General features: G+C 38.5%; 2 protein-coding genes and 2 pseudogenes across 2 annotated transcripts; 1 reads left to right on the forward strand and 3 right to left on the reverse strand.

Moving 5' to 3' along the window:
- Positions 1-645: 645 nt before the first annotated feature.
- LOC126802253 (peptidyl-prolyl cis-trans isomerase FKBP20-1) lies at positions 646-2,981 on the forward strand. The gene is made up of 6 exons (XM_050529853.1): positions 646-777; positions 1,118-1,245; positions 1,393-1,526; positions 1,609-1,688; positions 2,370-2,462; positions 2,587-2,981. The coding sequence occupies exons 2-6, from the start codon at positions 1,137-1,139 to the stop codon at positions 2,732-2,734; spliced, it is 564 nt and encodes a 187-aa protein (XP_050385810.1). The 5' UTR covers positions 646-777; positions 1,118-1,136; the 3' UTR covers positions 2,735-2,981.
- A 53-nt stretch (positions 2,982-3,034) lies between these two features.
- On the reverse strand, positions 3,035-4,764 carry LOC126803737 (phloretin 4'-O-glucosyltransferase-like; annotated as a pseudogene).
- On the reverse strand, positions 4,615-7,556 carry LOC126802252 (E3 ubiquitin-protein ligase SDIR1). Its single transcript, XM_050529852.1, has 9 exons — positions 7,349-7,556; positions 6,748-6,863; positions 6,590-6,644; positions 6,447-6,499; positions 6,101-6,329; positions 5,831-5,945; positions 5,515-5,560; positions 5,158-5,280; positions 4,615-4,990 (listed from the first exon to the last, which is right to left on the reverse strand). The coding sequence occupies exons 2-9, from the start codon at positions 6,832-6,834 to the stop codon at positions 4,862-4,864; spliced, it is 837 nt and encodes a 278-aa protein (XP_050385809.1). The 5' UTR covers positions 6,835-6,863; positions 7,349-7,556; the 3' UTR covers positions 4,615-4,861.
- A 1,350-nt stretch (positions 7,557-8,906) lies between these two features.
- On the reverse strand, positions 8,907-10,607 carry LOC126802690 (aspartic proteinase PCS1-like; annotated as a pseudogene).
- Positions 10,608-13,696: the final 3,089 nt, after the last annotated feature.

A 13,696-nucleotide genomic window follows, 5' to 3' on the forward strand; every position in this document is an offset into this window, starting at 1 on the left:
TACTTATACAACATTGAGTAATTTCTTTAGTAGAACCCTTTTTTCTTTGTACACACTAGAATTAGTTATTAATTTTTGGTTTACTTAAATTTCCCATATATCATTCCATCTAACTTAGATAAAAAAATTCTTAAAAGAGAGAGAGAGAGAGAGAGAGAGAGAGAGAGAGAGAGAGAGAGAGAGAGAGAGAGAGAGAGAGAGAGAGAGAGAGAGAGAGAGAGAGAGAGAGAGAGAGAGAGAGAGAGAGAGAGAGAGAGGTGAATTATTTTGTTCGTTTTAGTTTTCATTATTTTGAGATATAAATATTAAATATTAAAGTGTCAGAATAAATTTCGTTTAATAGAAGTTTGTTAGACGGTAAATAAGTAAGATAAAGTGAATAAAATAACGCTACGTAAATTATCTTGGTAATAGGATCTCCCATGTTCAAACATCAACTTTTTAAAAAAAATTAATCCATAATAGGCCATACCTAAATTGCTCTTATGAAGTCACTAGTGCAACTCACGTAAACCACCATTTTTCGTAAAACAGAGAAAACTTGTGGAAATATCAACTCTGAAATCACGCGCTCCACACGCGCGTTAGATATCCTCAAAGCATTGGAATATAAAAGCCCTGACCTTTCTTGTGTCTTGTTCACGAACTTCATCAGACTGCCCATGGCCACCAGAGCTCACAGCAATACGACCCGATTGATCCTCGTCCCCATCTCAACCCGAAAACTCACTTGCCCCGATCCGAAGCTTCAGATTCTCATCCATCTCCTCCAAACGGGTTAGTTCAACTCCCACTCTCCTTCATTCTTCAACTACTCTCTACTTTTGTCTTTTACTTTTCCTCTGCTCCTCTATATGGTTTGATCTTAGTCCACTCTACTTAAAAACCCTAATCTTGTTTTGCTTTAGAATCACAAAGCTTTCTCCTTTATTGATTGTTGTGTAAATTTACCCACTGAATTTGAGTGTTAGTTTTAAGGGGTGATTCGTTTTGATGAGTATCAATTGTTATGCTTGATTATTATCAATTTGGCTTGATTTTGGGCTCTATTTTTTGTTTATGTTAGGCCTTTAGGGCCTTTAGGCTTGAAGTTTATTCATTTTGATGTTATGAACAGACCATTGAAGATTGCAAGTATGAGTGATGCAATTGATTTAACTGGAGATGGAGGTGTTCTCAAGAAGATTGTACGGCATGCCAAACCAGATGCAACTGGTCCGACGCAGGACCTTCCTCTAGTTGATGGTAGGTATAGACTGTAATGTTAATTCTGGTGTTCAAATTTATAGACTAATGCAACTGGCCACATTATATACTTAGATGAAAAATAGTATGAAAACTTGCATTTGGCTTGTGAATTGTGGTTGTGATCTTGTGCTTTGTGTTGGGCAGTTCATTATGAAGGTATTCTTGAGGAGACTGGGGAGGTGTTTGATACGACTCATGAGGACAATACGATTTTCTCATTTGAGATTGGGAAGGGCAGTGTAATCAAGGCGTGGGATGTGGCACTGAGAACCATGAAGGTCAAGATCTGTTCTTTCGTGGGATGTTTTGTGAACTTTCAAGCTTCCTGTTACATAGTTTATTGTTTGTTGGTTTCATTAGGTTGGAGAGATTGCTAAGATCACTTGCAAGCCCGAATATGCTTATGGCAGTGCAGGGTCTCCACCAGATATCCCGCCAGAGTAATTTCTTTCTTCTATATTTCTTTCAGTATTGCTCTTTTTAAGTGAAGTGTTGGTTGCCCTGTAAACTGAGGAACTATATATTGATGTGAAATAACTGTAGCTGGCAACAATAGCTCTTATATAAGACACATGAACAGGGACTGTATGCATGTTTGCAAGAATTTGAATTAGTGGGAGTATGAAATATGATTGCATGTCCTTGATTGTTGTGGCCACACCACTATAAAGAAACATATACCAAATATTGATTACAGTATCCGGAAGCATTTTGAACTGGTAAGGCTTCCTGTAGGTTGGCCATCTTGCTGAAACCTTGCAAATTTATGTATCAGTCAGTTAATTTTATGATTGTAAAATGTCGTACTGCTTTATCAATAATATTGTTTCTTGTCACAAATGGTGCCTCTATGATTTCACTGGAACTGCATGTCCTTGATTGTTGTGGCCACACCACTATAAAGAAACATATACCAAATATTGATTACAGTATCCGGAAGCATTTTGAACTGGTAAGGCTTCCTGTAGGTTGGCCATCTTGCTGAAACCTTGCAAATTTATGTATCAGTCAGTTAATTTTATGATTGTAAAATGTCGTACTGCTTTATCAATAATATTGTTTCTTGTCACAAATGGTGCCTCTATGATTTCACTGGAACTAATGTGTATTATACCCTGCAGTGCAACCCTTATATTTGAGGTGGAGTTAGTTGCCTGCAACCCGCGGAAGGGATTGAGCCTGGGTAGTGCTTCAGAGGAAAGGAATAGGCTAGAGTAAGATATATACTACTTTATATATGATTTATATTCTGAAATAATTGTTTCTTTGTTGGTTCAATTGGAATGTAGCAAATTTTTAGTGAGTATAATGGCTTATGTAACATATTTGAACTCTCAGAGAACTGAAGAAGCAAAGAGAGCTTGCTGCCGCAACCAAAGAGGAAGAGAAAAAGAAGAGAGAAGATGCCAAAGCTGCCGCCGCTGCTCGCATTCAAGCGAAGTTAGATGCCAAGAAAGGAGGGAAGGGGAAAGGCAAAGGAAAATAGAGCCCTCGGTATGTCAGTAATATGAACCTTAATAACTGAGTAGATGGAATAAATGAGTTAGTGCTCTCTTTAGTTAGACAGTACGTTGGTGATTATGCTATAGCATAGTATGTGTGATCTATGCTTTTAATGTCGTTATAACTCATTCGAAGCAAATTTATGATTTGGATGGTTTTAGTCCCCTATTTAAACTGAGGCTTTGCTTCTGAATTTCTGTTTGAAGCAACTTATTGTGATTCTACAGTAACCTCGGTTTTGTGTGCAAGTACTTGATAAGATGTGAATTTGTAATGGCTGGAATGCTGAATCAAAATTAAGTTATTTAAATGGTCAACAAGTGATCAAAGAAAATTAAACACAGTACAAAGAACACTGGTACTATCTCTAACACATGATTGAACCTTGATGAGATCAATCATCAAGATATCAGATATGTATCAACAACCCATTTCACCTAAACCTCTGAGGAAGTTTCTGAGGTTATCATCCGAAGAACCACCTTCCTTCAAAGTCCTTATAGCCAAACCTTTCCATTTCCGAGCATTTCTATCTCCTCCGCTCTCTCTCTCCAGTTCCACCCACAGTGCATCAGAAAACACCCAACTGACTTGTGGCTCAGCACCTCCACTTGTGAACGCCATGGCACTATTAACCCTCGTTCCTTCTTTAGTGTATTGTTTATCAGATTTTGAGTTTCTTGATCTCCTTCATTTCCCCTAACCCCCAAAAAAAAAATCTTCATTTCCCGACTTGCGAATGACCCATAGAACTGAGAGTCCACTGTCAACCAAACCATGTAATATCTCTTCCATCTGACCACTCTCCAACACAACCATGCTCCCAAACGATACATAAACCACAGAAGAATCTGCTTTCGAGTCCAGCACTGAAGGTAATCGTCCTCAGACTTGTCAAACAAGTCACAACGAACTTCGGCAGATCGAATCAAGGGACCAACTGTAATCAGATTCATATGAGCTCTCATATCTTTGATTACTGCCTCTTCTAACCCATCAAAGGTGTTAAGCAGTATACAATACTTGGGTCTTTTTTCCAATACTTGAATATGTTCTTGGAAGGTAGGGAGGATCGAAACATGTGTGGACTGGTGGGTAGGAGATAGGATGGTAGCTCATCAGAAGCAAAAGGTGGTAGACCAATTATTGTTATGCAACTTGGAAATGGAAGGCTACTCTGGCTCTTGTAGAACTCTTTGAAATAATGGTGGATAATTGCCAAGGAAGTGGTGCATGTTGAGCAAAGAAAAGCAGAAGCTATACCGAAACTACTGGCAACTTCAGCAGCCCAAGGGAGGAGGACGGTGTAGATCAGGAAGGTGAGGGCCATGCTCATCGAATTTGGAGATCTTCTCAATCAAAGCAGCAAGTGATTCCGATACCGCCCGCTTCATCTCATACATGATGTGATACGGGTCATTGGCAGTGTGGACTCCGTCGTCAAAGCCATCGGAGAATGAAGCAAAAATGATAAGCCTTCTAGAGAAGGCAAGGATTTGATTTGGGCAAAGCCATGGATGTTAGTGACAAAGGTGGCATGTGAGCTTCCAATGTCTATAAGTCGCTTAAGCTAGCTGCAGACTAGGATTCAGATGGCCTTGTCCGGCGCAGGAGATGACAAGTGATGGTTCTCACTCCATGAAAATCTCTGTTAGCCACTTAGCCTGCTCTGAAATTAATTGTGGATTGAAATTTGAGTTGCGATTTGCAAATAATGGAGATTGGAGAGTAGTATTTAAAGCTGATGATAGCCATCATTCTGGACTATTGGGTCAGACGGACCTACACATAGATAAGAACGAATTTGCTACATTCTACATAACCAAAGGACTTTTAAAAATTTATTATACTCAACTAGAACTAAAATTCCTGATTGTAAGCTTAATGATGCATCAATGAACAGTGGAGTCAGCAAGCTTCTGTCAAAACTTTAGGATTGATCATATTATACTATATTTCAAATCTCAACAAATATACAAACTTGTTGTGTTGATGACATATTGTGACCCCCATACCTATATCAATGCCATTACACCAATCTGGGCGAGTACCTTTAACTTAGTTCATGTGCCTGATTCAGCAGTAAGGTCTACTAGTTACATAAACATGATCAAACCATGTAAGAAGCATCCATTGCTGCACCTTGTCCATTTTCATTCCACCCAGAACCTACTCTGTATTTACACACTGGGCATGTTCCCTGTTGCCTTAGCCAAGGGTCAATGCAACTAGCATGAAACTGAGAAAAAAATTATGAGAAAAAGACTAGTAAGTGTACTATTTCTTTATGTACCAGACATAAATCAGAACAGAAACTTCTGTCCAGACTAGCCTCCCTGTAAGTCAAATGACTAAAATTTGGAAGAACAAAACGCTTAAGAATGAGTTGTGAAAGAAAAACTGAACCTGATGCAAGCAGGGAAGGCTGCGGATGAGTTCCCCCGTGTTAACTTGCTCCAAGCAGACACTACAGGTCAGTTCATCTTCAATGGCTTTGGTACTCCCAATATCAGCTGTATCTTGCTTCTTCTGTTAAAGAGTGGGATAATCAAATAATAATCAGTTTGAATCTAGTTGTTTGAAAGATTATATCCTCAAACATCAAAGAACCTTATATAAACTACTAATATTGAACTTATTAATGAATTTACTTTACTTTTCTAATGAGAGATATAGTCAGTTAACATCAACTATTGTGAAGCCTGACTGATGTATATAATTTACTTTAATCAAAGGAAATAAAGAAAGACAAAGGAATAATACCTCAGCAGGTACTGAGGTTGAACTTTGTTGAGTCGATGAGGCACCACTGTACATGGAACAAAACCTAGAAGTCAGTGTACTTGGACCTAAAAGCTATATAACCATGATTCAAGTTTATTCACATTTGCCCCCAAATAATGGTCCATAACGTTCAAATATATGTGAATTTTTCTCTTTTAGTCTTATTATACGAAAGTTAGCGTTTTTGTGTGTGACTTTAATGTAACACAGAAGGAACTGCCTTCCAATTGTGATATATTTAATCATAAAACCGCTATAGTAACAGCCAAGCTAAGATCAAAATTGATGAACTTACTTTTGAGGACCCACAACTTTGTATTTGTGGACAGGAAGAGCATTTATCTCTTCCTCACTCATAGAAGAAGCTGATGGAACATTGTCGGAGTCTAGAGCTCGCAAAGTTTCATAATCTGGTATTCATCATGAGTTACTTTTAATGAAAAATAAAAGGTGCAGTCCAAATATAGAAGAAACGTGTAGATTGGGACATGATAGCTTGGTTAAATATATAATAGCTATATACTTTCAATATAGGAAAGTAATATCAAATGGATAAATGACGTACCTAGGTCATCAAATTCGCGGTCCAGAAGAGCAAGCTGAAGTCTGAGACCTTGAAGACGCCCTCTTGTTGCTAACGCTATGGATGGTGGCATATGCAACCGCAGTTCAGTATGACCAAGAAGGCCACTGGCTGCTGCTGCATGAACCTGTGCTTGCGCTTGAAGCTGCTGACAGGTTGCATACATCCTTAAGGTTGTGGCCATCAAAAAGACCCCGAGGACTAGCCACAGCTACATACCAAATTTAGATGAATAGTTATTAGATTCCTCATACAGTAGACCAAAACAAATGCGGCCTTGACCAGTAAAGATATCAAAACTATTTACACACTCGGAGAAAGATGATACCAGGAAATTAGGAGACATTTGGTGCGAGTTCAGTATCATAAATAGCAAAAGAACTGGCAAGACGACAACATATAAACATAAATTAGCAACTAACAAAACAATCAAAATTGCAATGACAAAAGAGAAAACCAGCAAACTAGTACCTGTGACGAGAAAAGCAAGTGAGTTGGAATTGACAGACCGCGCTGTATGAACACGCTGACAGAAAACACAACCACAATAATTACATAAACCAATAGCAGTAACCTTAAGTAGAAAACCACACGTAGAAAACTCCCAAAGCACCCAAAAAAAAACTTACCATTGCACCATTTGCACGCCGCTCTGGTATGAATTCGGGAAACCCACTTTCAATATCTCCTCTAGTCCCCCGGAACACAAAACTCATGTCTGTCGAGTTTTAAAAAGCTTCGTTACCTGTCCTTCCAGTTCACATTTACAGCAAACAAGTACATTTTCAGTAACCAATCGATTACTCAACTAAAAGCAGCTAACTGAATAAAAAATAGCATAATGCAGGACCAGAAAGCTATGGAATTAGAAAACTCAAAGTAACAGACATTTAACTGCACATGCCCAAATGTCCCAAATGGTAATCAAATTTCAAGCTTTAAACACCCATGATCGACTAAAACTGCAAATTATGACAGAAATTAACGAAATTTTCTCAAAGAAATCATTTTTATGTGAAATTCAACCTTGTTAGGCCTAGTAATTAGCAGACAACAACGAATATAAGAACCAAGATGATTCAATTTCATCCGCAAACAAAACCCCAAATCGGAGATCAAGAAAAAAACCCTAATTTCGAAATTTAACAGGGGATGATTACGAGCTTCGATACATCCAAAATTAGAGCGATCAATGATTAAACAGAGGAGTGGGAGCTGGATGATGATTACCTAAAGCGAAGACTGGAGATGGTTCGGATCGCAGCAGAACGACGGCGTTTAACCGATTATACGATGAAGGAAGAGGCGCGAGTTGGAGTGAAGAGAGATGTGATTCGACTCGGACGCGTTTGAGCTTTCAAGCTGTGTTGTGTATAACACCATTAACACGTAATATTTGTAAATTTACGTAGCCTAACGACGCCGTTTATGAGCGGCTGCTTTTTGACTGCTGTCTGGTCTGTCCGGATACCATATTTTGATTATTTTCCCTCCTTAAACCGCTGCAGTTCTATTTTATTTTCTTCTTCCCCTGTTTATTTTTGAATTAAACTTCTAATGAGATATTTCCGTTTTTTTACCCCCTAACCGATACGATTTAGTGGGCTAGAAGACTGACTAAGCCGGCCGTAGGCGCTCATGCGGATGTAGTTACTCACTTACTCCATAGCTAAACCTCTTGCACTTCGATCGTCCATGTGGTCGCACTGTAACGGCTTGGGACAATGCATGCAATCCAAATGTCGGATAGTTGGCCTCCTCGACCATGTATGTTAAAGACAGTGCACCACGAGATTTTCTTCTCTTGAAAACGGTCGTGCACTCATGCCCGCTTGGTCTAACTTAACCGTTGGAAGAACCACTCTTGAACTCCTTTGGACGTCCCCTTGACATTCAACATTTACACACAAGAGGCCAACATCTAGACAATTACAAGATGAGGAAGATCTAATCATCTAAATTTATCGAAATATTATGTTTGCCGTTTATCATAGAATATAGTTTCAGGACCTAAACTATCTTTCTTTTAAATCTGGTTTAAAAACAATCAAAGTTAGAAATTTTGGAACAAATGTTGTCCTTACATCTATTGTTTTCAAAGGCGAAAGAATTTACATTATGAACTTTTAAAACAACCAACATTTATAATGTCAACGAATCTTAATCGAAACCGAGCTCAATGTAAACTATCTCAATGTTTAAAAAAAATTGGCTACAACCCTACAAGCTAGAGAATTTTACATTCATGAGCTACAGCAGGTCATTCAAATAAGCACGAGGTATGCTTTAGCAGTTCTGCTACTACGTGATGATTGCGCCATTGCGGCTTTCAAGACTTATATTCTCTCCGAAGCACAACCACTGATCCGACAGAGCCACCAAAATCCACTGAACTGCACCTCCATGAACCTCTATAGACCATTAACCTTCTCCACCCTTTATCAAGCTATAAAATATCTATCACTATGGCCCCAGATCACTGTTATTTCATCATCTTCGTACCCAAAACCCCACCTGCTCCCCAAAGCTTCACACATTTACCAATATAGTAACCCAAAACAACTGGAAAGCTCCGATTCAACTTTCATAGACTCATATTTACCCAACTTTCCATATTTCCATGACCACACACTAACCTCAATAATATACCACCGGCCACCATTCATATCGGCATATCGCCAATACTGTTTGCGGAAATTCTACAGTACTTCCGAGTATTGAAAAATTTTAACCACATTGGCAGAGTACATTGAGCTAACATAACGCATCAATTTCAAACTCTAAAATTTCAATACTCGCGAGTACTATAAAATATTTCGGACGGTCGCAAACTCGCAATGTTGCCACAGTATAGGACCCCAGCTCTGGTAACCTTCGACCTAGCCCTTAGGGACCCAAGCCAAGCTTTTGACTTGCGAGATCACACCTAACCTCCGCCACACCCACCCTAGTTCTCCAGATCAAACTCCATCCACACATTCTGCTGATGATAGTGACCAATCACAAAGGCCTCAATGCCAAGCAAGTCAGAGTTACCAAACGTGAAGCAATACACCTGATTCTTCCCCCTCACCATTCCCGGCACCCGATACAGCAGCCTATCCCCATTTACGCTCAACTCTGCTCCCCTGAACATCAGCGTGACAGCTGGCAGAACCGGCCGGTCCATTGGGACTTGGAAGCATAAGTCCATCGCGCCTTGGAAAACGAAGTTCGGGTCGTCCAAGAGCTTCAGACCGGGTCTGGTCTGGAGAACGAACTCGTTTTTCAATGCGGTGTAAACCGGCCCGATAAGAAAGGTGAACTGGGTGCCTGAGTCCACCATTGTCTGACCCGCCCCGGTGTGGTCGGGCACGAACACGGACTTCGGCAAGGACAGTACTTTTCCGGCGACTCGGATCCCCTCGAGCTGGACTGTGTACGCGACCCGGTCGAAGTACGGTAACGGCGTCGACATTTGGACTAACGGCGTGTAGTTTAACGGCCCGAGCCAAGGGAAGTCGGCGGCGCCGAAGAGTAATACGCCGGAGGCGTCACGGCCTGAAATGCAGTAGGAGAATTTCGGGTAGCCCATTTGAGTTATGAAGGATAAGGAGCCCCGGTTCATGCCCATTAACCCGGTTGTCTTGGCGTCTTCTTCGGAGTTGGAGCTGAACCCGGAGTCCATGCACCCGAAAACTGTACCTGGTTGACCCGACGACCCGAGTTGGAAAGTGTCGGAGGCGAGGTTGCCTTCTAGGGAGGAGGCGTCGGCGTAGGAGAGAGTGGCGTGGCAGAGCTTTTTCGGGTCGCAAGAAACGGGTATGGATAGGTCTCGGGTCCGGGTCCGGCAGGTGGGGGTGGAGCAAGAGACAGCGGTGTAGGATTTGGAGGCGAGTGGGTTGAAGACATTGGTGAGAGTCGGGGTTTTCTTGCAGTGGAGCCAAGAGAGTTCACTGCCTGTGTCGAGGACCATGGTGACGTTCTGTGGGGGCGACCCGACTGTGAGGGAGATGGTTAGGGTAACGTTGTGATGGAATGAGAGCTTGTTTGAGGGTTTTGGGAGTGAGCCAGGTGGGAGTGACTGAGTTGTAGTGAGAGGTAGAATGAGGGTTTTGGGTTGTGGGGAAGAGAAGCATAGACTGTAGTAAGTGAAGAAATGGAGGAGGAGAAGCATAAGAGGTGGCATGGTTGTGAGATTTAGGGTACAACAAGTTGGGGATTCAAAGTCAAATATATAACGGGGTTTGGTTTGGTTTGAGGTTGGATTTGAATTGTTGAGAGTTGGGGGAGAAGTAGGTCTGGTTTTTCTTGGATCTGTGCTGTTTGATGGTGTTGGGTTGAGAGTTGTGGTGAAAGGTACGCTGTTTTTGTTTGGTTTCTTATATATAGAACGAGCTGGCTGGATGGAGCCTGGAGGAGGAAGATGACAGGGTTTGGTTTAAGAATGGTTTAGGTGCAAAACAAGGTAATCGAATCTTGAAGTTTGAGTCTTTGTATGTTTTATTTACTTGATTCTGTCTTTGATGTCGATAGCTTGCATGTATGTTTTTTTTTATCTTCTTTCTTCTTTATTTTCTCCCATGATAGTCACCTGTGCCTGCTGTGTCCAAAACGATTTCCGGATCCTCTCAAAAAAGGATTGATTGTTACAAGTTGTTCAATCTAAAAATAGGAAAGCTCGAGGAATCGATTTAAATATAAAATCGGCATATTGATAATGAACATCGATTTATAGATAATGTCACTTGTGTATCGATTTATGGCTAGTGTTACTTGTGTATTTGAATGTCATTGTATTTGGGTGAAATAATAATTTCGACTAGATGGTTTATCTAATTATAATGTCATTGAAAAATATAGTTATAATTAAATGATAGAAAGATCATGATATGACAACTTATAATTTGAGTTAATATAATGGGGTGAAATTGTTAATGCATACAATTAAGTTAACTCGATCAATAACGAAAATAGGTAAACTCCAAAGATTTATATATATAATCATTTTTAGAGAACCAAATGCACAATTCCCCTTTTTTTATAATCCGCTTCAATATCACAGCAAACCAGCAACAGAAGTTTCGATCGAGAGATGAGTGCCGCAACTGTTCCTATATCCCAGCTTTAACTTTATTTACGAAATGATCTGTTCATACTCTCATTGTATATTATTCTATTTCATCATATAAAGTGCCAATCTTTTAACGTAGAATTCTGACTGTTCCATAGCTTTGTGCAGAGGTGTCTTCAGGCACCGACTGCTTGGTACCGACACAAGCATTCTTAGCTCATATCCCTTGTTATTAAGTATTTTTTGTATATCCATATTTAAGTGAGATAAAATGTGCTTAACTGCTTCATTATCCTCATTTCCTCAATAATTAAGCTCAACTCCACTCCATCTATCGCCGTAAGCATATATTCAATTGCGCTTGTCGATTATACCGCACATTTCGTTTCTTCATCGATCTTCTTCCTTACCCTCATTTTATGTCTTAGGCTTACCCTCATTTTGCTATTCACCTGACAATTAATCTCTCGGAACCCTACATGCATAATTAACCAGTGAGTAGCAGTCCCCAACTATTAGGGATCTTAATATATAGTTGAGTGCCCGACATACTCTTTGGAAAGGCGTTAATCTGGAATCGAATGTATATACAACTGGTCAACTGGAGACAAAAGGTGATACATATTTAGGAAAACTTGAAAATTAATTAATCGGAAAGAAACCTGACACTCAAATAAATGTCAAGTACCATTTTTTTTAACAAATTTATAACTGTATTATAAAATACATTTGGTATTTACTTAGGATAATAGACATAAAATGGACATAATAAACGTGTGCGACAAATTTGTTTCCGAAAATTTAAGCCTTCGGTCCTTGACCATTTTGAACATTATTATTAGTTTAAACTAATCATGATAATCTAGATTGATTAACAACTCAGTGACTCATCACTTTGTCTTAATTATACTGTCAACTCCAAACACAGACTATATTCATGCTGAACATACGTTTGAAACTTTCGGGCAAAAACCGATAATCTGGACTTGGGTGTTGTCGATCATATTCTAGTGAAGTCAAATTAGATCGATCGCTTTTGGAACTTTTGCCGGAAAATGCTTGTTTCACATCCCAAACACCAATGAGATTCAATTTTGGCGGAATAGTTTGCTTTATTTCTAGTGCAAAATTTTGTGGGGGGGTTGAAATTATGAAATGTATAGTCGACATGTATATTGTAATTACTTGTTCTCGTTCGACATAGTTTCAATTACACAACGATGTTTTCTCTCTCTAAATTTTCACCATCTACATATTTATTTAAAATATTAGCGTGCATCTCAGAACACTAAGTTACAATAGCTCTCTTTTTTCAAATATATATGTACTTATTTAGTGGAATCATGAATGTGGTAGTTTTCTTTGTCTAACACAAGTATATTGTGATCAGTAGTTGAACTCGATGTTTCACACAAGTTTTCGGAACTAAGTACGTACTAACTTGTTGGTGCGATCATATTGAAGATAACATACTTCACATTGTGATCTATGATGAAAAATGATTGTTAGCCTTAAAAATTTAGGTCTCAAATGTCATGTCCTATGGGTCAAGCCTAATCACATAGACACATTATATCATTTCTAAATTTATGTAATATCATTGTTAAGTAAAAAGACCATCATATCATTTCCAAATCTAATGTTATTATTATTTTTTGAAAATATCTAATAACCATTGAGTTCTATTTTTCCTCAATATATTTTTCTCAAATATTTGTTCTTCAATTTTTTTCTTCAATTAAAAAAAAACAAATAAACTCCCGAAAAGAAAAAAAATGGTTAAAAATATATATTTTTTAATGCATATCTGTTTTGAATATGTGATTACATATGAATATACACACACACATATATATAAGGGTCCTATATATAAATCATCTATATAATATATAATTTGCACTAAATATATATTGGGTAATTCTAACAAAATTCATATTTAAATCATATTTTATTTATGAAACGTTTTATTTCCTTGCGCAGTTACACTAACTAGTAAAATAATGAAAGAAAAAAAATATAAATATAGAAAGAAAATATATTAAAATATTAATTAAATTCATGAGATCCTTGTAACTAAAGAGGTAAGAAAGTATCATTAAGTAATCAAATTTAATTAAGGGAAAAACAAAGTCAAATGTAAAAAATATATTATAACTATTAGATATTTTCAAATAAATAATCATAATTAAATTTGAAAAAATTTGATGGTCTTTTTATTTAACAATAATGTTGCATAGTTTTGGAAATGATATAATGTGTATATGTAATTAGATTTTGTTGGCACCCCTATTAGCATAAAGCTAGTATGGCATGCCACCGAGCATAAGCATCACTCTCTAGGCGGATCTACAAGTCACTATGTAGTTTAACCATGATATATAGCGTATCTCGTCATGCAAGTTTTCTAATGATAGTCGGAACTCACTAAGACACCACTAGGAAGTCACCTTTCCGGCCTCATCAAGATGGCTACATAGTAAGCCTAGAGGGGCACTTGTCCCACATTGAAGAATATGTAAATGAGA

Source organism: Argentina anserina, chromosome 7 (assembly GCF_933775445.1).
Source record: "Argentina anserina chromosome 7, drPotAnse1.1, whole genome shotgun sequence".
NCBI lineage: Eukaryota > Viridiplantae > Streptophyta > Magnoliopsida > Rosales > Rosaceae > Argentina > Argentina anserina.